The following is a 21,912-nucleotide window of genomic DNA, read 5'->3' on the forward strand; positions in this document are numbered from 1 at the left end:
ATCGTAATCCAATAAGGAATGGCAACTAGACCAGAATTGATAACATAAATGATAACATTATTAAATGTTGAAAAGACTGTTGCTTTTGTTATACTATAATGCCTCAACTATCTCTGTACCCATTTCATATTGAGCTTAGCATTTCGCGTATATGGTATTTAAAGATAAGATATTTAATAACTAAAAACAGTTGCATGTAATGGATCGTTTACTAAAGTTACATTTACCTTAGTTACATTCACATATGTGGTCCTGGCTCTAACGACGTATGGGGTTCACATTCTGAAACAAATATTCATTGGATCGGCATGATTCTATACGGACCTACGAACCACAGCCCCCCCCCCCCCCCCCCTTTCCCCTTCCGACAGGATAGTGGTTGGTGGGATGCCAGCAGTCAAACAAGTTTGATTGTCGAATATTCTTCGGTGGGAGAGAATTGTAGAGAACTCCATAAAAGTTGTGGTTTCTCCTCGGAAGTTTTCACACTGCAAATATTAATGATTGTTTGAATATAGACCATAAACCACAACAATAAACTGTTTCAGTTCATACTCAGATCAGGGTTTGTTATCGTAGCAGCTGTAAAGAGCCCACACGAAAATCGACCAATCAAAATCGAATGAACGCGACCCTGCGGAATAGCTTTCATTAGGCCGAACGACGTAGACAAGCTAGGTGTGTGTTTGAACATTTAGTGCAGCAGTACTTCGTTAATTAGTTTAATTTTTATTGAAAATTAAGGTAAGTAGAAGCATCATGCGCACTTCTTTGCAGTGGCTTTAAAACTGCTGCATTTCCGTGTAATGCTAAAGTGCAAGAACGCTGACAGATGTGGCGAGACGGAAGCATAGTTTCGTCGGGCTCGTCGGCCATGTTTGATCCCTCTGTTTTCAGAAGATCTTCAACTTTTTAGGTTCGATTAAGGGGTACTAACAGCAAATAACACCGCTTGTGGAAAGAAAAGCATTTGCGACCTATTCGTCCGACTTTTTGTGCATTTTAAGAAAACAAATAGAAATGGATAGCCTTCTCTACCATAGGCCTTGTCAACTAGGCTTGGTTGGGTATGCCTAATGAGGTCAACTAGACAAGAGACTCGTCAATAAGTATTCGCTCGTGCAAAATGTGGTACTATTTCATTTTCAACTTAACACGATTTGATTTTGGACGATTGTAAGTCGTTTGTCGGGTTTTTTTTCCATTTCTATTATCACCGAAAAGCAAAGTACTCTCGACTACATAACCTTAGGGCACGTGTCTAAAGGAAACCCCAAGGGGGAAAAAATAGGTAAAATTAAAATGTCACCCCTAACCTAACCCTCTTATTGGTAACAATGGAGTTTACCGGGCACAGCTTACTATTGCGCTTATTGGCTTTCGATCCTTAGGGTTAGTTGTTTTGGGTTTAGGGAAGGTGAGTGCTTGAAATTTTAAGCCCCACCAAGACAGTCGGACAGGTGACCCATAAATGTTGCCTGCCCATCATCTAAGTTACCTACCCATATTCAAAGCCGTGAAAAAAAGAAACAAATCGCAACATTTGATTCAGTTGAAATAATGCAAACAATTACTTGAGAATGTACGAGGAGTTGGCTTAAAATTAACTGTCAGGCAGGTGGAGTAAAATGTCATGCAGCCCGACAGAAAAGTTACCAGGCACAGGCAGGCAGTTATTTCTGATACTGGGGCAGGTACCCCTAACTCTATCCTAACCCCATGGATCCCCTTTCCGATCAAGCACTCCTTTACAATCATTAGGGTTAGGTACCCCTTTCTGATCCAACACCTTCCCCATCCTATGAGTTAGGAGTCCCTTTACTAAATTTAGGGTTATTTATGAGGTTGGGTATGGGTTAGCTACTTCTTTTAATGAATTAATTTGATGTCATTTGAACATGTTGAAGAAACTCTACATTTTTAAAATTTATTTTCGAGTTTCGCAGGGAAAGTGGCTACTGTGCATGCACATTTAGGTAAACAATCGGGTGCTGATGACTTGGTCAAGAAGCAAGAATTATTTGTTTTAGGGTGCTGGCTAATTTGATTAAATCATTAGCCTAGTTTAGCTTCAAGCTGGTAACGAGAGTTCAATCCTCCATGCAGCGCTAAATGAAATCTGAAAATAATGCACCTGGTATAATGCACTACTCCCTCATATTTTCTGTAAGTCCCCCCGAAATGGATACATGGGGGATAAGTCAAGGTAAAACCATGCTCAATTATCAGTGTATTATATCTCAATTCAATGATGATAAAAAGTCTGCAATTTGAAAAATATACCACTTGCCCAAGATGATAATCTATATTACCATGTTATAGAATTTATAGATCAACCCATTTCTTTTTAGAAATAACCGCACAATGGCACGGAATTCAACGAAAGATTGGAGACTAGATTGCAAAGTGTATGTTGGAGATCTTGGTTATGGTGCAGCCAAGCAGGAACTTGAAGAGAAATTTAGTAAATACGGACCTTTGCGTAATGTGTGGGTAGCCAGGAAGCCTCCAGGATTTGCATTTGTTGAATTTGAAGATCCCCGTGATGCTGAAGATGCCACTAGAGCCCTTGATGGAGCGTAAGTGATGGTTAAATGTCACTGGTGACTCAGTGTTGATGAAAATGTCAAGTGCTGATGATTTTTTCAAATTTTCAAGCCTCTTCTGTAGACAATCTTATAAAGCTCAAGCATCATTCATAGGGTCAGGAGGTTCAGTTGTCTAAGACACTGTTCAAGGTTGTATCCCTTAGGCAGACAAGGATCTACTAATGTGCTGCTTTGCTTTTATCATCTAGGATGTATGTATATTCAAACATCATCTTTGAAATTTGAAAAAGAGTGATATGTTAATGCAGAAATAGTAAAACGTTTTCTTTGTTTTAGACTTTGATAGATCCACAGGTAATAGAAGTCATTATGCATATCATACAGGATTGAAGTATTTGATGGACAAGTAGAATTTCCGTGGAAATATACCTCACAAAGAAAGCGCTTTTTGTCACATATTTACATTTATCAGCTGCTAAGATCATAAGTTGATTTCTGCAGGAGAATGAATGGTCGTCGTGTGCATGTTGAAATGTCATCAGGAAAGTCGCGATGGGGAAGTCGAGGACCGCCAGTTGGACGTCAAGGTTCTTCATATGATGACTACCGACCAAGGAGAGGCAGATCACGGTAAGTTTATATTTCGTCAATATAGGAAGGTACACAAATTCTTACTGCATTATTTGTCAATGAAAAATCTTTTGCATACATTCTGAAAATAACATGACTTTGGTATTGCTGAGTATTTTCATTTAGATTAAGATGTTCATGAAAGGCTTTAAGCATGCTTTGTATGTGAACAATGTTTGATCCTGATGTTAAGTTGAAATATTGTATCATTTTAAATAGTGTGGTTCCAATTACTCTTTTTATTAATGCTGTTCCTAACCATTTCTTTTGAATTTTTATGAAATTCATGGCAAGTACTGTTTTTGTTTATTTTAGCTTGGAGTTAAATATACTGGTGGTTATTGTTTTTGAGGAACCGATATGCCTTAATTTTAGATCAATTGTAATATGAACCACAAAATTCATGCCAGATAAGCCTTTCATGTCATGTTTATCAGCACTTTTTAGCCATATTTTACAATAATTTTATTTCACTTACAGTTTAAAAGACACATATTTGATATTGTTGGTGTACCCTGATATGCTAGTTCCAGTTCTTATACATCCCAATGTATCATTCGTTTCAGTAATTCAGAGTCTGTTTTAGATATATATGAATTTAAGAATTGTATGCAAATCTTTCGAATTGTTTGAATACTTGCGTAAAATGTAGTGATGATGTTTTGATATTTTGGCATATCACAGATCACCATGTCTAGAAGTCTTGTGTACATGTAACTTGTGTGTAATTGATCAATATTTGTGAGTATATATAAAAATTTAGAATGCCATTTTTCTCAAATTTTCATCCTTTACCAAACTTTGTTACATGAAAGTGCAAGTTTTCAATTACGGAACTAATGTACTTGTACTTAATACTGTGTATTGAAGGCCTTTAAGATTAGGGCATTACTTTTCTGCTGTGGTATTAACATTGTGATGGTTATTAACCAAAGGTTTGAATGTTAGGCAGTCTTAACTCTGCACAAGTCTTACACTTTTTAGCCTTGCACTTTCTTGTAAACTAAAATTTGATAGAATGTTTTTAGATTGGTGAGCTGTTTTAATTAATTTTGTCCTCTGCGCCAAATTCATTCCTTAAATTATTTCTCATTTTGGTTAATGGTAATGAATAAACATTTTCCCTTTTCCATATTTCTCCATTGGCTATTTTATTCTTTAGGTTGCGTTTTGTCAACTGTTTTATCTTCCTAGCTTACATGTTTATTTTCTTAACCAGTCATCTAAGGCACTGCAATTCTCTTTGCAGAATAGCATTCCTTGTGCATGTCAGAAACTTATGATCGTGGGTTTGAATCCCGTTTCTGGGTTTGTCATCACCATGCCCTTGCTCTGGTGTTGCACCTAAATGGTAAAAGTCTTGAGACATGCATCATTTTGGGTTTTCCACCCACATTACACTGACAGGCTGATATATAACTGGAATACTGTTCAAGCAGCGATAAACCAAATTCATTCACTGGATATGCATGTATGCTTTTGTTGATGTTACCTACTGAAAGAAATAGACTAGTGCATGAAAACCATTTGTGTTTTGTAGGCAGACTAGAAAATCATTGTCAAACAGATTACTGTTCATTTGTGATAAACCCCACTTGATGAAATTATTAATGGCAAATTTGAAACTTCTAAATATATTAGGCTTATCTTTTATGTGACTAATTGTTGAAGTAGTTATTTCTAGATATGTAGTTTGACCTGAGAGGAGTGGTAGTAATGTATATAGCAGTAGTAGTGTTGGTAACCAGGTGTTGGCCATTATCTGCCGATTCACATGATGATTTTTTGACTGACCCAATTCCAGGCTCCGGTGTCCACTACTACTACCAGCCATCAGCCACATGAGCTGCTTGCTCCAAACTCATCGTGCTGTTCTCATATAGCATTATCAGCCCCTTAACTACTCCTACCACCAGCTGCTCGCCAGCCAGCCCGCCCCGACACCTGCCTGCACTCACGCCCGCTGGCCTGCCCGCCCGCTCTACGTTCACCATCCATCCCTTCACCCTTTCTTAGTCAGCGGGCTAGCGGCAAGTGCGAATGGGCAGTCACATCGTCCAAGGCCGTCCAATCTCCTCTTCAGTCAGCGTCAACACTCCAGTCCCCCATCGTCCGTACCGAGTCCCAGACTAGGGCTTTCAGCCTCTCCCATCTACAATGAACCCCCTAAAGCGACACATCGTCTATAACCAACAAAGCAACCATCAGCCTTATGTACAGAATGAAGTTGTCAACGCCTTACAACTTTTCCTCTGCAACATGCATACAAAGCAACGTTAGGGACTACTTCTACTTCTAACCTTCGCAGATTCGTCCCAACCTCTTCATGCAGGGTATGGGTATAGTAGCACTATCAAGAGGACTCATTTGGATGTCAAAACTGTACTGTCTTGCCATCAATTATTTGACATTTCATTCACTTTGGCGTGATAGAATTGAAAGTGTAATAGGATCTCATTATTAGATGTAGTACCATGTCTACCCTCATTTCATATATAAAATAATGTCCAGTACAAAGTTTTCAAAAGTATCAAAAAACACATAAAAATTGTGAAAGCCGCCTGGTTGGAGAGTGCTTGCTTGCCAGCCGATCAGGTCTTGACAACTTGGTTCTAGATTTCTATGTCAGCTGTTGCATGTTGAAAGAGTCATTGCTGCTGCCAGCTGTGCAGTCAGCTCTCCCGCATCAACACCTGCCATCATTATTACGGACTTCATCATCAACTTGCAGATCCTTCTCCCCACGTCGCAGATCCCACTCCCCACGTAGACGAAGTCGCAGCGATTCTAATTCACCTCGTCGTCGTAGCCGCAGCAGGTAAGATGGTGTCCCAGCAGCATGTTTCGTAGTTAATGCAATTGTATGCTTATTTTGAGTTGTAGTTGAGTTGAAAACCTTCTGCATGAAATGAGAATGCCATAGAACACATGCCTTCAAAGCCTCATGTTAAGATCTTTCAGCAGATTGGAAGAGTGTATTGCTGTTTGTGTATTAACCAGATGCTCTATTTAATCCATTGTGTGCCACTAAGAGCAAATATACTTCCTAAAAGAAGTTAAAGAACACCATCATTTGGAAGGCTGTGTCGCAATACACACCAGATTAACAATAGTCATATGAATAGAAGTCAAGTGTTCTTTTATTTCTTTTGAGTAGTATGTAATAGAAAATATTTTCCTTCAAGCCCTATTTTTGCTTAAGTAATCAAAAAGGTTGTTTTTTAAATATCAGCTGAGTCAGCATTTCTACATCTTTAAAATTTCTTGCCATTCTTTTTACCCTGGTTCTCTTTTGGCTTATTTCTTTATGGATAATCTTTCAGTTCACGGTCCCACTCGCGGGGCCGCAGTCGGTCTAGGGGTAGAAGCCGATCCAGGTCTAGGGGTAGGAGTCTGTCCCGATCTAGGGGTAGGAGTAGGGATCGTAGCAGAAGCCCTCAGTCAAAATTGAGCAAGGAGAGAGAGGAAAAAGACTAGAGGTAGCGTACACCTCGCCTCCATCATAGAAATAGCACAGCAGCCAGCGTCATTACCGTCATTCTGTCTTAATATGTTGCACCTAAACTAGACTGTTCCTAGGCTGCCATTGTAAAGCTACCATCCTTAATGTCTGTCTCTATCTTTAATCTTTCTTTTTGAGTAATAAACATTCAGTTATGCTCTCATATTTACATAAATGGTAAGGCAACTTGGGACATAGAACAAGATAGGATGTCATTTGTAGCAGTCTCTGTAATAGATGGATCACACGATTAAAGTATCACAGACTAACGGCAGCTGTGTGATTTCATAGATATATATAGCTGGGTTGATAACCATGATCATTTATGTAACAGTCCTGTGTTTGTGATCAGCATGATGTTACCCCTGCTTGTGAAAGCTTCAACATTGTCTCACTAAATGCTTCAGCTGACATGTACTAATATTGAGATGCAATTTAACTCTATTTCAACATACAAGTGGAATATATCTTAGAAAAACACTGAACGACACCTGTAAAATTGGGATATTTTGAGTCTCCAACAGCGGGTTGTTTAATGTTGAATTTGCTTGTGACACCTTATAGTGTAGCTAGACATTGGCATAGTTGATAAGTAAAAGGTACTTTACTTGTATCTTGGATTTATACCATGTGAGTGTATAATGGGTACCTTGTCAAATGGTAGCTTGCTTTGGTGGACAATGTTGAATGTGCCATCCTCCCTTTGTCTTTGTTGCTTAGATCAGTTTTTTGTTTGGGATTGGAATTCACTGGTATTATTATTGGTAATTATTGACCCTATGTTCTGAAGTACAAATTGGATAGCATACATATTTTCTTTTTCAGTCATCAACTTTCATTAAGAGAAGTTAATTCTCAGTTTGTGAACCTAAGAATGTAATGAAATACTACCAAATTGCATAAACATTTTTATCACTCTCACCGTAGAGTAAATGTGTTTTTTTTACACTTGAATAGGTCCTTGATTAAAGACTGTAGAATTTATTGAACATTGAGTGCATTTACACACATTATTGCCATATATTATAATGAATTGGAAGTGATTGAGTATATTTAGTTTTTGTCATTAATTTATCCTTGATCTCTTACAGATAAGCTGTTGATTGTTGATGCTGTAGAGTGACCTGATTTACAAAGTGAGTTCATATTTGAAGATTAATTCTTTATTCAGATTAAGTAATAAGAAATATGTTTTTGCTCTCATAAATTATTCTAATTTCTAGTCTTTGTGTTGATTGTAATTGACCACTGGTTGTTTTGTAAAGTTGGCACTTAGAGGCTGCTGAATGAAAAAATACTTCAATGTGTCCTAGATTAGCATGTTTAATTCTTACGGGGGAGGCAGTTCCTTGATGTTTGTTATTTTGTTCATCACTTTATTCTGACATGGTCTTCAGAAAAGGGCATATGGGAAGTGTTAGAAAACATGGTATGTTATTGGCAATGTGTCCAATATGCAGGCAATACCCAGGCCTCTGTGTTATCATACCTCTGTGGTGTGAATTGTTGTTTTGGTATCATATTTGCCTTGTCCAGATTTGATAATTTAGATGCCATAGTAATAGGGATGGGATGATACAGTCACTGTATGATATTCAAAATGTTACGTTTCATGATACAAATGAATGACACAAGCTGATGATGAAAGGTGATGGTTTATACTTACCAAAAATATTTTTGTCTATTACTTTGGGGGGTGGGTGGGGGGAACAAACTGCCACAAACTGAAAAGTGCTATGATGCACTGAAAATATACTGACAAGTCCGTCTTTGATATTTTACTTGTGTCAAACATTCATTTATCCTGATACATCTGTAAATGAGTGAGCTCCTACAATGTGACAGCTGAAAATTGCCCTGATTTAAATGTTTTCATGGATTTAATTTGTTTCTTTGCAGGAATTCAGGAACTAAATGTTGATACCAGCGTGGAGATGGCTCCTTGTCACAACAGTTATCTCTGTAGGTTGTTGTAAGCAGTGATGTGTACTTATCACTTCTTTGTGTTCACACTGCATTCACCAACAGTGGCGGTCATCCCAGTACTTTTATTATGCTAAACCGGAGGCCAAGGCCTTTTTTACATTATTACTTGTCATACTTTTTAATGTCTTGTGGGGGCAGTGGGGTAGCCTAGTGGTTGAAGCGTTCACTTGTCACCGAAGGCCTGCGTTCAATTCCCCACATGGGTGCACAATGTGTGAAGCCCATTTCTGGTGTCCCCTGCCGTTATATTGCTGGAATATTGCTAAAAGCGGCGTGAATCCCAACTCACTCATTCATGTTTTGTGTTTATTCATTACACATTACTTGCATGTTCAGGGCTCCTTTTCACAAACTACAACCATCGTAAGTCTGATGCTAAAGTATAGGAGTTAGGACAGTTGTAGCTCTACATTCGCTTTGTGTAATGGGGCCCTAGAGGTATGTCTATAGCAGCCCAGTTATGCTTATCAGGTTTTGCAAGTTGTCTCTTCAATCGTAATTATCAGTGATGGGCATTTATGAGATTGTTGATAGGACACATGAACCCGAAAGGTGACGCATTGTGACACCTTGTGACAAACAATTGAAATACAATGTCCTTACTGATCCTGAATGTTTTTCTTATGGGAATCGTTTGTTTGATATTTTAAGTGAAACGTCACAATGTTCAACCCAAATTCACATGCTACACTTGAAGCTAAACTGGGTTTTACAGGTTGCTGTTTTAGTGTGAAGTTAAATTTTTATTGGATACCCTTTTGTTTTTGTTAGGCTTTTTTTTTTTTAAATTGTCAATATGTGCCTTGTTTTCTTGTCTTGTATAGTAATCCTTCGGAAATACATTGGCTGTTTAATCATGTCAATTGGAGGCATATTTGGATGTCTTTTTCTTGGAATAATCATTGACTTCAGATCTGTATACATTTATTTTAACTGGTGAATAATTTTGAGTTTCGCATTGACAAGATCTATCATATAGATGTTAATGTAGGAAATGGAATTTTGTTGTTGTATTTTTCTGACAATATGAGCAAGGAAATTTAAGTTCTGTAGGCAGTTTGTAAATATGCTTGACTGTAAAACTCTGATCTTAAAATATTATCCAAGATCAAAATTATAAACTTGATTCTGCTTATTAATCAAAAAGATGGTATTTGTTTTTCTGATGCTAGATTTATATGCTTTCATTTTGTTCAATGAATTATTTGTCATTGCTCAATTAAGTGTATAAGTCTTGCCTGAAAAAACAATATATAACTTAATTATTAGAATGCTTTTTCTGCAATTGATAGAATTGCGTTGGATAGTGTTTTCAAGGTTACATTGCCAAATAAATAATTTTGGAACATTTTTGTATTTCACAACAAAGTTATTGCTGCTCATGTATTAAAGGAATAAAATTTTATTGAATGTAGATTGTGTTTTGTTGAAATTTAGGTGTATGTTTATTTGTTTTTCGCCTTGCTTAGCAGTATTCCAGCTATATGATAGCGGTATGTAAAAAATGAAGCCCTGACCAGACAATCCAGTGATTGATATTATGAGCATAGATCTACGCAGTTGGGATACCATGACAAGCATCAATTAAGTCTGTGTTTATCCAGCTTAATTGTGGAAGTGTTTTTGGAAGGTTTTGGTATTAAAACATTATTCTACAATGTAGCCTTAGAAATTTGTTGCTTTAAAGACTAGTCTAGAGGACTAAGTTAAACATAACTCTATTGCGTACTTGACCTCTTTACGTCATAGCCATAGATTCCTGTTTGGGCTGCAATCACTATGAAATCTTTAGACTTTTTCAACAGATGTCCTCTTCCCTTTTGTACAAATCTACAGTTGAGGAAAACCCTATCCTCCGCGCTCATGCGCAAGGGGAAAAACATAATTTTGTGTACATTCTGTGTACGCAGACGTGCTGGGGCCCATCATGAGGAGTGGCTCCTTTCGGCCTCAAGAGCCCCTTCATATCCCACATGTCCCCTAACCTGATGAAGTTTTCACAAAGGATAACTCCATCCATGTCTGCACTGATAGACAAGTGTCTAGGAACCATATCTCAGGAGATCTTGTAATTGAGAAATGTCTCAGAATGAGGATACTGGTAGGTCAAAATCAAAGGATAAATTATGCCAGGGTATCATCAACCAGGGGTGAACATTCATCTGGGCAGCACATACACATGACAAAGGAAATATCATTAGAAAGCATCGCTACAAACATGACTCCATACAAGAAGAAAAATTGCACCTTACCACCTTATAGGAAGAGCAGCTTACAAGCTGTTGATTGAGCTTGCAGGTTACAAAGAGCCGGTGACAAAGGCAGAAGAAGTCACCACTCTATCCTTCCTGTCGTACACAACAGTGTATTACAGAGGACAGATACATCACTGAATACTTCCATGGTTAACGTCAGACTTGGCCTGTCTCTAATCAGCAAGACTATCCTGAAGACCTACAATTGTCCTTTGCCGATGCATCCAACCATCCATAAAATTCATGAGATAGTAAATAATCCATTGACAATGATGCAGTTGGATGGCTTCGTTCAAGGAACTCAACATGCTAACAGGTTATCAACATCAATTGGTTTGATTCTGGCATCAGACACATCATCTCCCCGACCTGTCAAGTTGCAGGTGAACCCCTGGAATCCAAAGCCAATGTGAGCCTGGAACATCCAAACTTTGTCCACGGCTCCTGAGACCATATTCTCAAGAAACAGGAAGATCAGCAAGAGTATGGATGTCTCCCAAGTTTCTTCTCACGTAGTGCTACCATCTCATTAACTGTTACGTCGGAGCCTTCCGGACTTGCTGTGGAGAAGTATGTGGTCACAGCTCACCACAGCTTTACTGTTTCTTTACGTCAGACTATGCACCATAACAGATTATCCGGTCTACTAACCATAGGTTTGAGAAAATTCCACTACCTGCCTGACTTCTAGTATACAAAAACGTCTAGATGTCTTTCAATCTCAGAGTGAGCCTCCCATGCAAGGGCACAAGTTTTGTGTCCCAGCTTGGAAATACAGATCACAGCTATAGCAAGAGTTACCAGACCTTTTTGTAGCATGGCAGAGGTTGAGGAGCGGCTCCTGTTTTACATGACTCATTTTAAGTTTAACATAATTATTTCTCCAATGTTGCAGACTATCGATATTCAACACAATGCCAACCCCGCAACCCCCGAAAATTGGAAGTTATCACAGGCGATACCAAGTTCCAAATCGAGTCTATCAAAGCTAGGGAACTCCCTCAGACCAGGAGATTGGATGCCTAGCTTCACGATCCCATTCAGATGTTGATCTCCATCTTCATTTTGCAGTCAACAGACTGAATTCAACATTCTACTGTTCAGCATATTAATCACTGGGTGGCTGTTTACCTGGATTAACACCCCCATCATCGGCTTTGCTCATCTCAAACTTCTAAGACCACACAGCTATATTGACGTCCTATCGACCGATCTGGACAAGTCACTAGTCAGATTTAGTACCAACTCAACACATTGTCTACCGGGTATATTGGGGAAAGATTACGACACCAAAAGCTATCCTAGCACCTCCAAAAGAAAAGTACTTGAGTATTTATTCTAAGCGCACACAAACAACCCATCGGGTCGCGCTGTTAGTGGATGTCATGTCTAGGTATGCTTAAGTCTTTCCAAGATCTAACCTACAGATTTCGGCTGCATTTACGCCCCTTACAACCCTGGATAAACACAGAGAGCAAAAATTAGACAACTCAACATAGATTTCATGAGATCCGCTGTCGGAACTATACTACTCAAAGTTTGCTAAGGATCACCACTTTAAAGGGTAACATTTCAAATTATGTGCATCTGTTGAAGTAGCGAAAGACAATATTGCTTAAAGACATGTTTAATGAACAAAAGACTGTTATGTGATACTCCATGCCAACCAACATGTGACCAATAATCATCCATCACCCGTCAAACACAAGTAGACCAAAACTGAAACATAAAAAAATCACAAAAACAAATTAATTGTAAAAAAACAACTATCAGTAGCTCGTATGTGATCCAAACGATACAATCACTGTCTGGCACCGTCGTCTCATGCTCCCAATAAGTGTCGATGGTTGCCAAGAGAAGATTGCTGAGATCCTGTAGAGCTGCAGGAAGGACAGGGCGTCATGAGAGGGTGATAGGGTGATAGGGTTGAGGTCAGGTGAACGGGTCGGGCACTCTATGCGAAAAATGGTCTCCAGCTCCAAGCAGTCATGAACGATCCTGACACGATGAGGTTGTGCGTTATCGTCCATGGGGATGAAGTCAGTTCTGATTGCACCTGTCTGATTGTATGGTCTATTGTAATGTGATCCCTGTAGCCCCAACCTGTCATCATGCCCTGCTTTGGGACACGGAAATCAGGTCTTCTTGCTCAACTAATGCCACTCCCAAGTCATGATTGAGGCCCCCCTTCTGCAGTCATGTTCGGATAAGTTGGAATCCTGAAATCTTTCTCTACGCCATACTTGTGCATGACAAACTGTGAAATCTAGACAGTATCCCATTCAAAAGTGAAAAGTACTGGAGCCCAGTCCTCAGCCTAGTCGAAACATGCCTGCCTATGAGTGATCTCTGCACCCCACAGGTATTTCAATGGATAAACATTGGTGTGGGACCTCATCTGGTCAGATTCTCAAACTCTTTTGGACATATCCATGGATTGGATGGGGTTTCTTCGCATAGGACTTTCTCAACCATCAGCAGAGAGTTTTCCTTTGTTGTTTAACGCCGCACTCAGCAATATTCCAGCTATATGATGGCAGTCTGTAAATAATCGAGTCTGGACCAGACAATCAAGTGATTGACATCATGCCCAACCGATCCGGTTAGTCGCCTTTTTCGACAAGCAGTCACCTTTTACAGCAAGCATGGGTTGTTGAAGACCTATTGTACCCCAGATCTTCACGAGTCTTATGAACTCATTTAATGTATTGTATGAACATATTACCTTGTTACCTCTCTCTGATAACAACTGTAATTGTATGGAGGCACAGATGACCCAGTTGTCTAAGGCGCCGCAATTTTCTGTGAAGAGTTGCGTTCCTTGGGCATGCCAGAAACCTTTGATCATCGGTTTGAATCCTGGTTCGTCCCAATTATGTTTCTAGGTTTGTCAGCACCATACCAGTCTTTGTGGGTTTCACCAAAGTGGTAAACATCAAAGACCTGCAATGATTCAGGCTTTCCTCCCAACAATTAGCTGACCTGCAGTGATATAACTGGAACACTGTTCCACCACCAAATTAATTATCAACAGTCCCCAAGACTTACAAATATAAAGACCACGGTCAATTCCTGATACAGGCATGTTCCGTGAAGCTTAACAATATTATCAAACTTTGGCAAAAACAGATATTTCATAAGAAATTTGCTTTATTACATCTTAGAAAGAACTGTACACAGCAAAACATATATGGTGTATACAAAATATAAAAAGTCAATAGAAAAATATCAGATAAAAGTAGCATGCAGATCTGTGGTAGCGGCAGTGACTATAACTAACACTACTGTGACATCAGAAACTATCTTGTTCCCTACGTGTAGATCAGTTAACAATATCAACAGTTCATTCAAAAATGATAAAAAATATCCTGTACATCATATGAAAGACAAGACCCTTTTTATTGCTACATAAAAAGCTTTGCATTCCTTATCTTTCAATGTATGGTGTGTACTCCAAAGTTTATAGATCTGTGGTAGCGGCAGTGACTATAACTAACACTACTGTGACATCAGAAACTATCTTGTTCCTTACGTGTAGATCAGTTAACAATATCAACAGTTCATTCAAAAATGATAAAAAATATCCTGTACATCATATGAAAGACAAGACCCTTTTTATTGCTACATAAAAAGCTTTGCATTCCTTATCTTTCAATGTATGGTGTTTACTCCAAAGTTTTAATATATTAAGATAATAAGTATTGCACAAACTGTAAATGCAGATACACAGAACACTAGAAACAAGAAATCAAGGGCAATGGAGTATTCTGTGGGAATCAATCAATCAATCAATCAATCGGGAGAGTATCAAGTGTATCATATCTCCATTTTACCTTGACCTATTCTCCATCATAGCTTAATTTAGGTAGTGATGTCACCATCTCAATCTGCAACAAGACAAAACTGTCGACTGTTTACATTTACTTCAGTTATATTCACTTCCAATTTGTAGCATTAAGAACAGGTTCTGAGTTAGAGCCCTCTGATGCTTCTAGTCAATGAGGTCTACCATCATTGCATTCTTACTTGTCCTCAGCACAATTTAGAAGTCGAGGGCTAGCAGACCAGCATGAATTTCAAAGGCTGTTTATGTTTGCATTTGTGTTACAGACATCATGCAACGGCAAGTCAAATATTGGTTATCACTGGTTAATTCAAACATGAAATAACAGGTTTACTTGATTGGGCGGCTATTTTTATGGCTAATTTTAAACTGTGTTTAACACATTCCAAACAAAGCTATAGTGGCAAATGGGGCCAGGGTATTTATCCTTAGAGTGGAAGTACACTGGATCATCGAGGGTGGTTTGGGATGTTTGCTGATAGAGCAGATGTTCCAGCCAGGTTGTAGGATGTTGCCGATGTCCTTGAGAACGAACATACATACAAGGTACATTGTTTTCTTGAGCCAAGCTCTGGTATTTGGTGGCAAGCTTTCCACTCATACCTCTTTGTTTATTCCAGTTGCTTCAAAGACCATTAAAGTAAACTTCTTGCATCTCAAGAAAACATACACTGGTAAAAAATTGACTATGATATTATCAACCCTGGAAAATACCAGTGGCCCTAACATTTTTGTTGAGAATACAGTATTATATGATACATTGACCCACACGTAATGGTGAAACAAGCCACTACATATCCAGTTGATGCAGGGCATGTTCCCAACCTCATTACAATCAGATCTTTAGATCTCATACAATCTGAATGAAGAATTCATGGATTCTTGAGACAATCAGGAGTCCACTTTCTAAATGATTTGGGTTAATTTCTCTGCCACTTCCACTCGAAAATTCTCTTCTTAGTGATTTTCTAACCCAGCCTTTCATTTTAGAGGTATAGGGTCGAAAAAATAATTTAGTCTTTCTAATTACATTAATTTCAAAATAGGTAGGTAGGCTATTTAAAACTATGATGGAGAACTACTGAAAAGTTATGGTTTATAGTACATAGTTTCATAGCATCACAACAATAATGAACTGGGTGTGCTGAGAAGTGCTGCTTTCAGGGTCTGACTACGTTTATCCACTAGACCCTAATGCAAATGAACATCAATCAAGACCCAGGTCCCATGAAGCGATCTTAGCACTACAACAGTCACAAGACTAAATGTTACAATATGTTACAAGTTGTGATGATCTTAGCATGGTCTGACAGGCTGGTGGAACACATGAAATGCCAGGGTACTATGTTGTTGTTTTTGCCTTTAACTGGTGTCATGGCCAGAAATTGGCAGTATAATTGCAATATGAAGGTGTGACAAGAAGTTATTCATTGCCAAGTAAATGATCCATGAACAGTGATGGCCCTACTGGCACGGTCGGCTACTGAAATGATTACATCTGTCCAACCCTAGCCTACATTTATCTTCAGAAAGATACCGTATTCGACGTAATTGAGTTGAAAGATAAATTTTGTGGTTTATGCTGACAGCCTGAAATGTTTATATACGAGAGATATATTTTTCCAGAATTTATTTGCCCATAATTAAGGGTGCATATAACACACGAGTGTGTATTATACGCGAATAAATAAGTCTTGTTGACATTGATCAATTGGAAGGGGTGCTAATTGGAATTGTTCACTAGCCAATATATTAGCAAATATCGCCGTTGGCGCTTATTGCGTCGAATACGGTAAGTACAAAACCAGGGATGCAACTTAATAACCTGAATCATTTACTTGCCCCTCTTGTGATAACATTTAGCTACACCCCTCAAAAAGCCTGAAATTCTACCATCTCTCTAGATCAGACAGGCCAGATCTAGGCCAGCATCCTGGCAAACACAAGAATCAACTTCAATTACACCTCGTTTTGATCCAGACCTTATTCTGAATACTCCACTTCACAGCCCGAGTCTGCACCGTCCAGTCTGCGTCCACCGGACACCTGGTGTCTGGTGTGGAACACCACCTCCTCCCTGGCCTCCAGTAACCAGTGACTGACATGCCGGTACTGACTGCTGGACATGCGGTACCCGCACCACAGGAACCACGTGAACAGGTAGCTGAGGACCAGTCGGTCCAGGGTCATCTGGGGGTGGACCCACAGTGCAAGCACCAGCAGGACCGGGCCGGGATGCCGCACACTTCGGTAACATCGCTGCAGCATCTTGGGGAGATACTGCAGAGGTGGGCCGAGCTCCATGTGGTAGTTGTAGATCTGGGAAACAAGAGCCAATGAAAAAAATGGCAGTGTTAGTGTTAACGTGTGTTTGTGTGCTTCTTGTTTATATTGCACTCAGCAATATTCAAGCTATATGGCATCAGTCTGAAAATAATTGAGTCTGGACCAGACAATCCAGTGATTGATATTATGAGCAATAATCAACCAAGTCACTGAATTTGACCACTGATCTGATCCATTAGTTTTCATGCTGACAAACCTAAGAATCATAATTATGGCAAATCTTTAATTTGAACCAAAGAGTATAAGTTTCTGACACGCCTCCGGGATCAACATCGAGCCTTACCGGTAAATGACCTGTGTCCCCTGGTTTTAGAAATCCAGGGTCATTCAGGTTTCTTGCCACAGTATTTGAATCTAGCTTTCAATAAATCATTCATTTTTATCTTCAGGATAACAAGTACATTTATGTACTCCCTGACTATTTCACCTCAAAGATCCAGATAAGCTGCATATCCTCACAATAAGTCGCCATTCAAATATGCATGAAAAAATTTAAAAACAATTACGTGAGTATAACTACACTGTATAATGACCCACTTTAGCCTTTTCAGATTGCAAACCTGCATATCTTCACAGATCATTATTTACTGATTGAATGCAGGCAACACGTATACACAATGCAAAAAAGTGCTATGTCTCGCTTAAACACCAATCATTGTTTTGGGGCAAAGGATGAACAGATGCAAATTAAATCCACCTGAAACAGCATTTTAAGCAGAGTTATGGCTTAAAACGGTTCACGCACTGGATTAAAATACCCAGCAGACTGGACTGAAGGGAGTACAAATATATTGAAAACCTAAAGTATCAATACCCAAAGTGAATGACAACATATGAGTAAATACTCAAACTCTCAAATACTATTTGAAGCCTTGATTCTTTCTTTCAGATAGTGATTGACTTGTGTCGTCTCCCTTCAGTACATTGTTGGCAGTGTTGGTAATATTTTTGAATACAAGTCCATGGATCTGAATGCAGTCTAAATAGTATTTCAGTGTGTTGGATAGTGAAACGACTTTCATATCAGTTGCTCTGATGAAGCTGGTCTTGATTGTCTTACAGTTCAACATGCAAACTGCCTGGTAAATGAAAGTATACACCAGTGTTTGAGGGTGTCAAAAATGAAACAAACATGAAAGGTTATTTGATGGTGATGTGTCTGATACTGGCATCATAGCTGTGTTTCGACCTAAGTTTGCAGTGTTTGGGCGACTGTTTTCACCCTAGTAACATTTTGATGACATTTGTAATTTTATTGTCAAATCAAACATAAAGGCATATACATACTTTCATTTGCCTGGCAGTTTAGTATTCTCAATTTGTTGTTAATATGTAAGTTGACAGACAGCAGTATAAATAAAATGTTTTTCAGCGTTAGAAATTGGCATTAGTCCTATAAGTCCTTTCCAAATTACCCAGTAGTTAAGGTATCCTAAAGACTAGTAGAAATTTACCCTTTTTAGTTTTTTTTGCTATGTATTATCATTATAAGGTCTAGTGGGCTAAAACTGTTAGTTACTACCGCTGTTTTTTTTACTTTTCATTTTTAGGGTAGACCGATCTGTAAACAATGTTGTTTCAAATACCTGTACATACCTGCTTGAGTCCTAGCATCTCTAGCGGCTCCATGGTGATGGCATCCAGAAGCATGAGAGTCCAGGCAAACACATGGAGGAGGAGGAAGAAGAGCCAGAGGAAGAACCTCTCACTTGTGTCAAAGTACCACAGGTATGGGCTGGTGATGGGCTCCCACAGGTACATCACTGTCTGAACACAAGCACACACTTGTCAGGTTAAACCATGTCTTCATGCACAAGCACAATCTCATTAATAGCAGATGTTTTACTAAGCTACCTGTCTCTGTGAAGATCTAATGACACCTCCATAGAAAGTTGCGACAGGTGACTTAAGTTTTGATACATACACAGTCTCTGACTTCAGCTTCTGGTCCAAAGCTTGAGTTAAGTAAAATTCAGTTTGGTCAAGTAAACTCAGCTAGCTATAGTCCATATGATAACACTCAGTTCTTCTAAAAATGGTGCTCAGAGCCAAATTCATGCAAGTAGACTAGTTTTTTTAGCATAGACTGTGTACACAAAGGATTTGTAGTATATAAAGTATATTCACTTATAAGTACAGTGAAATTACACAGTTCATGTTGGCAGACATAAATACACACAAGGTACAAAAATAGTCAAATACTGTATCCTGATGGCACTGCAGCCTAATCCTGAAGCTGACATTTACTCTAGCAAGGTTTGACTATATATCCCTGCATGTGATGTACAGAATGCAGCAGTGTGACATGTCTTCATAAATCATAAGTGATAACGTGTTCCAATTGTGTGGATCGATGCTCATGATGTCAATCACTGGATTGTCTGGTCCAGACTCGATTATTTACAGACCACCGTCATATAGCTGGAATATTTCTGAGTGCGGCGTTAAACAACAAAATTGTTGTTTGAAAGTTTTATTCATATTGTATTGAGTGCGGATGGATTATTTTGTAGTTATAACCATGGGTCCGTGTAGCTGAAACAAACCAATCTGAATACTCGGCGCACATGTACCAGTCCTAGTAGTAATACAAGTGAGTGGGTCTGTCATTAAAAAGAAAATTACACGTCACACACATGTGTGCATGTCCAATAAGACTTACCATGAGAGTGAAAGAAGTGACAGCCACATGGATGAGTCTCTCTACCACAGTGATGCCACAGTACTCCAGGAATCTCTTGTACTTGTCTGTTGACATGACCTTGTGTTGAAGAATGAAAAGAACAACAAGGCCGAGGTCAAGGAGACCAAGGCTGATAACTGGTGCATCTGCAAAAAAAGAACGATATCTGTATTTGGCCTATGAAATAAATATTCTAAAAGGGAAGTTACGGCGAAAAAGGCATCATTAATACTTCACAAGCTTGTATACACTCCTTTCCTCCATCACCTGTGAATGCCCTTATCTGCAATGAACATGATAAACATGGAAAAAACTGCTGGTTGGAAATAATCTTCATAATACTAGAACTCAGTGGGGTGATCAACAATAGCCTTGTCAAGCATGTCTAGTGCAGCAACTTATTACCGTATACGACGTAATAAGCGCCCAGAGCGCTCTCAAAATTAGAAATAGGGGGCTCTTATTAGAATATTATTTTGGTGGAGAAACAGAGTTGAAAGATAATTTTGTGGTTTATGCTGACACCCTGAAATGTTACATATGACAGATATACTTTTCCAGAATTTAATTGCCCATAATTAAGGGTGCATATAACACACGACTACGTATTATACGCGAATGAATAAGTCTTGTATACATTGATCAATCGGAAGGGGAGCTAATTGGGATTCTTCAATAGCCAATATATTAGCAATTATCGCCGCTTATTGCAGTGGGGCGCTTATTACGTCGAATACGGTAGTTTATCTGTCTCTGTGGTCTAGTGGATAAAGCATCTGCCTGGAGAGCAGAAGATTGGTGGTTCAACCCCCAGCCGCATCATACCAAAAGACGTCAAAAGATGGTACTTGTTGGATGGACGTTACCCTGCTTGACGCTTGGCACCAAGAGGATGAATCATGGTCTGGTCAGTTTGGAGTTATATAATACCTTGTCTGAATGGGGTATTCATGTCAAACTGTGGCATGGTATCTCAGTGGGCAAGCCCTATAGAAACCGACATTAGCAGCCTCACACACACACACACACACACACACACACATGCAGGCACATTGCAATACTAGTCTTCGGACTAGCAAATACTTAGGACACCACTAGAAGAACTATAAAAAAAACCATCTCGCCCTCGAATACCATGTCGAAAGGCATATGAAAAATGTCTAGTATAATACACCGTACCTGGATGTGACTGAGGGGTGTTTTGGCTGGAGACAAACTGGACGAAGGTAGCGAGACAACTGAACAACATAGAACACGTGATCAGAGGAAGGATGATATGGGCCACTAGAGTCTCCATTGCAAACGCTGTTGGTCTGATTAATTTGCAAGAAACAACAGATGTTAAAGACAAAACCGATCAATGCTTGTGTTTGGAGTTCGCTCCAAGTTTCGTGGGTCCCCTAACACAAAGTTCAGAAGTGTTGTTTGCTTTGGATTCTTTGCATATGTATGTTCTGTTTTGAACATTGGATATATTGGCCCATATATAGTCAAAGTATTGAATATTAGTTACGAATATTAACCGCAAATATTACGTGGGCATGTGTGTGCTGTAAGGGGGTTTGGGCAAGGGAAATAACTCTACCGAATTCAGGGATTTATAGTTATATAGTACAGTGACTGTTGAAGTATTTGCAAGTTCGAAACCAGGACATATTTCATTCAGTGAAAATAACAGAATTTGTTATCATCTAATAATTATTTCATTTTTGTAATTGCCTGTTTACCTACTGATCCTTTGCTTCTATTTATTCATCGTTCTAAATTGTCTGTTGTGAAAACTGAACTTGAAAAAAACGTCAAATCAGAGTTGGGGAAGATAGCCAAAGTGTGTAGGCGACATGGCAAATGACTAGAATAGATAGAGAAAACGGCAACTAAATAATCAAATACAATTAGTGAACAATAAGAATGACATTGTAACAGATGAGCATTGTAATTCACCTGGAAATGCTTTATGTTTGAAGTGGCAACAAGGACAGCCACTGGCTCTCAGCATTGATATGCTTTGAGCATAAATACTGAGGACTAATTTGTAACACTTGAATCTAATGGTATGAACAAAATATGACGTCATTATAAGGCAAAAGTAAAAACCTGGAGATGAAGCGTCCCAT

At 38.9% G+C, this 21,912-nt stretch overlaps 2 protein-coding genes across 5 annotated transcripts; one reads left to right on the plus strand and one right to left on the minus strand.

The window, feature by feature from the left end:
* The first annotated feature begins 578 nt into the window (after nucleotides 1-578).
* LOC124117762 (serine/arginine-rich splicing factor 3-like) lies at nucleotides 579-10,081 on the plus strand. Of its 4 annotated transcripts, none has more exons than XM_046479757.2 (7): nucleotides 579-678; nucleotides 2,352-2,579; nucleotides 3,051-3,179; nucleotides 5,911-5,997; nucleotides 6,503-6,658; nucleotides 7,773-7,817; nucleotides 8,581-10,081. In XM_046479757.2, the coding sequence occupies exons 2-5, from the start codon at nucleotides 2,365-2,367 to the stop codon at nucleotides 6,654-6,656; spliced, it is 585 nt and encodes a 194-aa protein (XP_046335713.1). In that variant the 5' UTR covers nucleotides 579-678; nucleotides 2,352-2,364; the 3' UTR covers nucleotides 6,657-6,658; nucleotides 7,773-7,817; nucleotides 8,581-10,081. The 4 variants fall into 4 exon arrangements, with proteins under 4 accessions (XP_046335713.1, XP_046335712.1, XP_046335716.1 ...); XM_046479756.1 differs by having other exon boundaries at nucleotides 607-744; XM_046479759.1 differs by lacking the exons at nucleotides 579-678; nucleotides 6,503-6,658.
* Nucleotides 10,082-14,054: 3,973 nt separating this feature from the next.
* On the minus strand, nucleotides 14,055-21,333 carry LOC124117761 (nurim-like). The gene is made up of 4 exons (XM_046479755.2): nucleotides 20,975-21,333; nucleotides 19,775-19,941; nucleotides 18,709-18,879; nucleotides 14,055-17,085 (listed from the first exon to the last, which is right to left on the minus strand). Exons 1-4 carry the CDS (start codon nucleotides 21,090-21,092, stop codon nucleotides 16,750-16,752), a joined length of 792 nt encoding a protein of 263 aa, XP_046335711.1. The 5' UTR covers nucleotides 21,093-21,333; the 3' UTR covers nucleotides 14,055-16,749.
* Nucleotides 21,334-21,912: the final 579 nt, after the last annotated feature.

The sequence above is a fragment of the Haliotis rufescens genome, unplaced genomic scaffold (genome assembly GCF_023055435.1).
Source record: "Haliotis rufescens isolate VD_foot unplaced genomic scaffold, xgHalRufe1.0.p SCAF_6, whole genome shotgun sequence".
In the NCBI taxonomy this organism is placed as follows: domain Eukaryota; kingdom Metazoa; phylum Mollusca; class Gastropoda; order Lepetellida; family Haliotidae; genus Haliotis; species Haliotis rufescens.

Excerpts from the sequence above, each read along its gene's own strand:
- LOC124117762 (XM_046479757.2), top strand. The coding sequence starts at position 2,365 with ATGGCACGGAATTCAACGAAAGATTGGAGACTAGATTGCAAAGTGTAT. Across the intron at positions 2,580-3,050 it reads ACTAGAGCCCTTGATGGAGC|GAGAATGAATGGTCGTCGTG; the intron begins GTAAGTGATGGT and ends TGATTTCTGCAG. Across the intron at positions 3,180-5,910 it reads CCAAGGAGAGGCAGATCACG|ATCCTTCTCCCCACGTCGCA; the intron begins GTAAGTTTATAT and ends ATCAACTTGCAG.
- LOC124117761 (XM_046479755.2), bottom strand. The coding sequence starts at position 21,092 with ATGGAGACTCTAGTGGCCCATATCATCCTTCCTCTGATCACGTGTTCT. Across the intron at positions 18,880-19,774 it reads TCACTTCTTTCACTCTCATG|ACAGTGATGTACCTGTGGGA; the intron begins GTAAGTCTTATT and ends GCTTGTGTTCAG. Across the intron at positions 17,086-18,708 it reads AGATGCTAGGACTCAAGCAG|ATCTACAACTACCACATGGA; the intron begins GTATGTACAGGT and ends CTTGTTTCCCAG.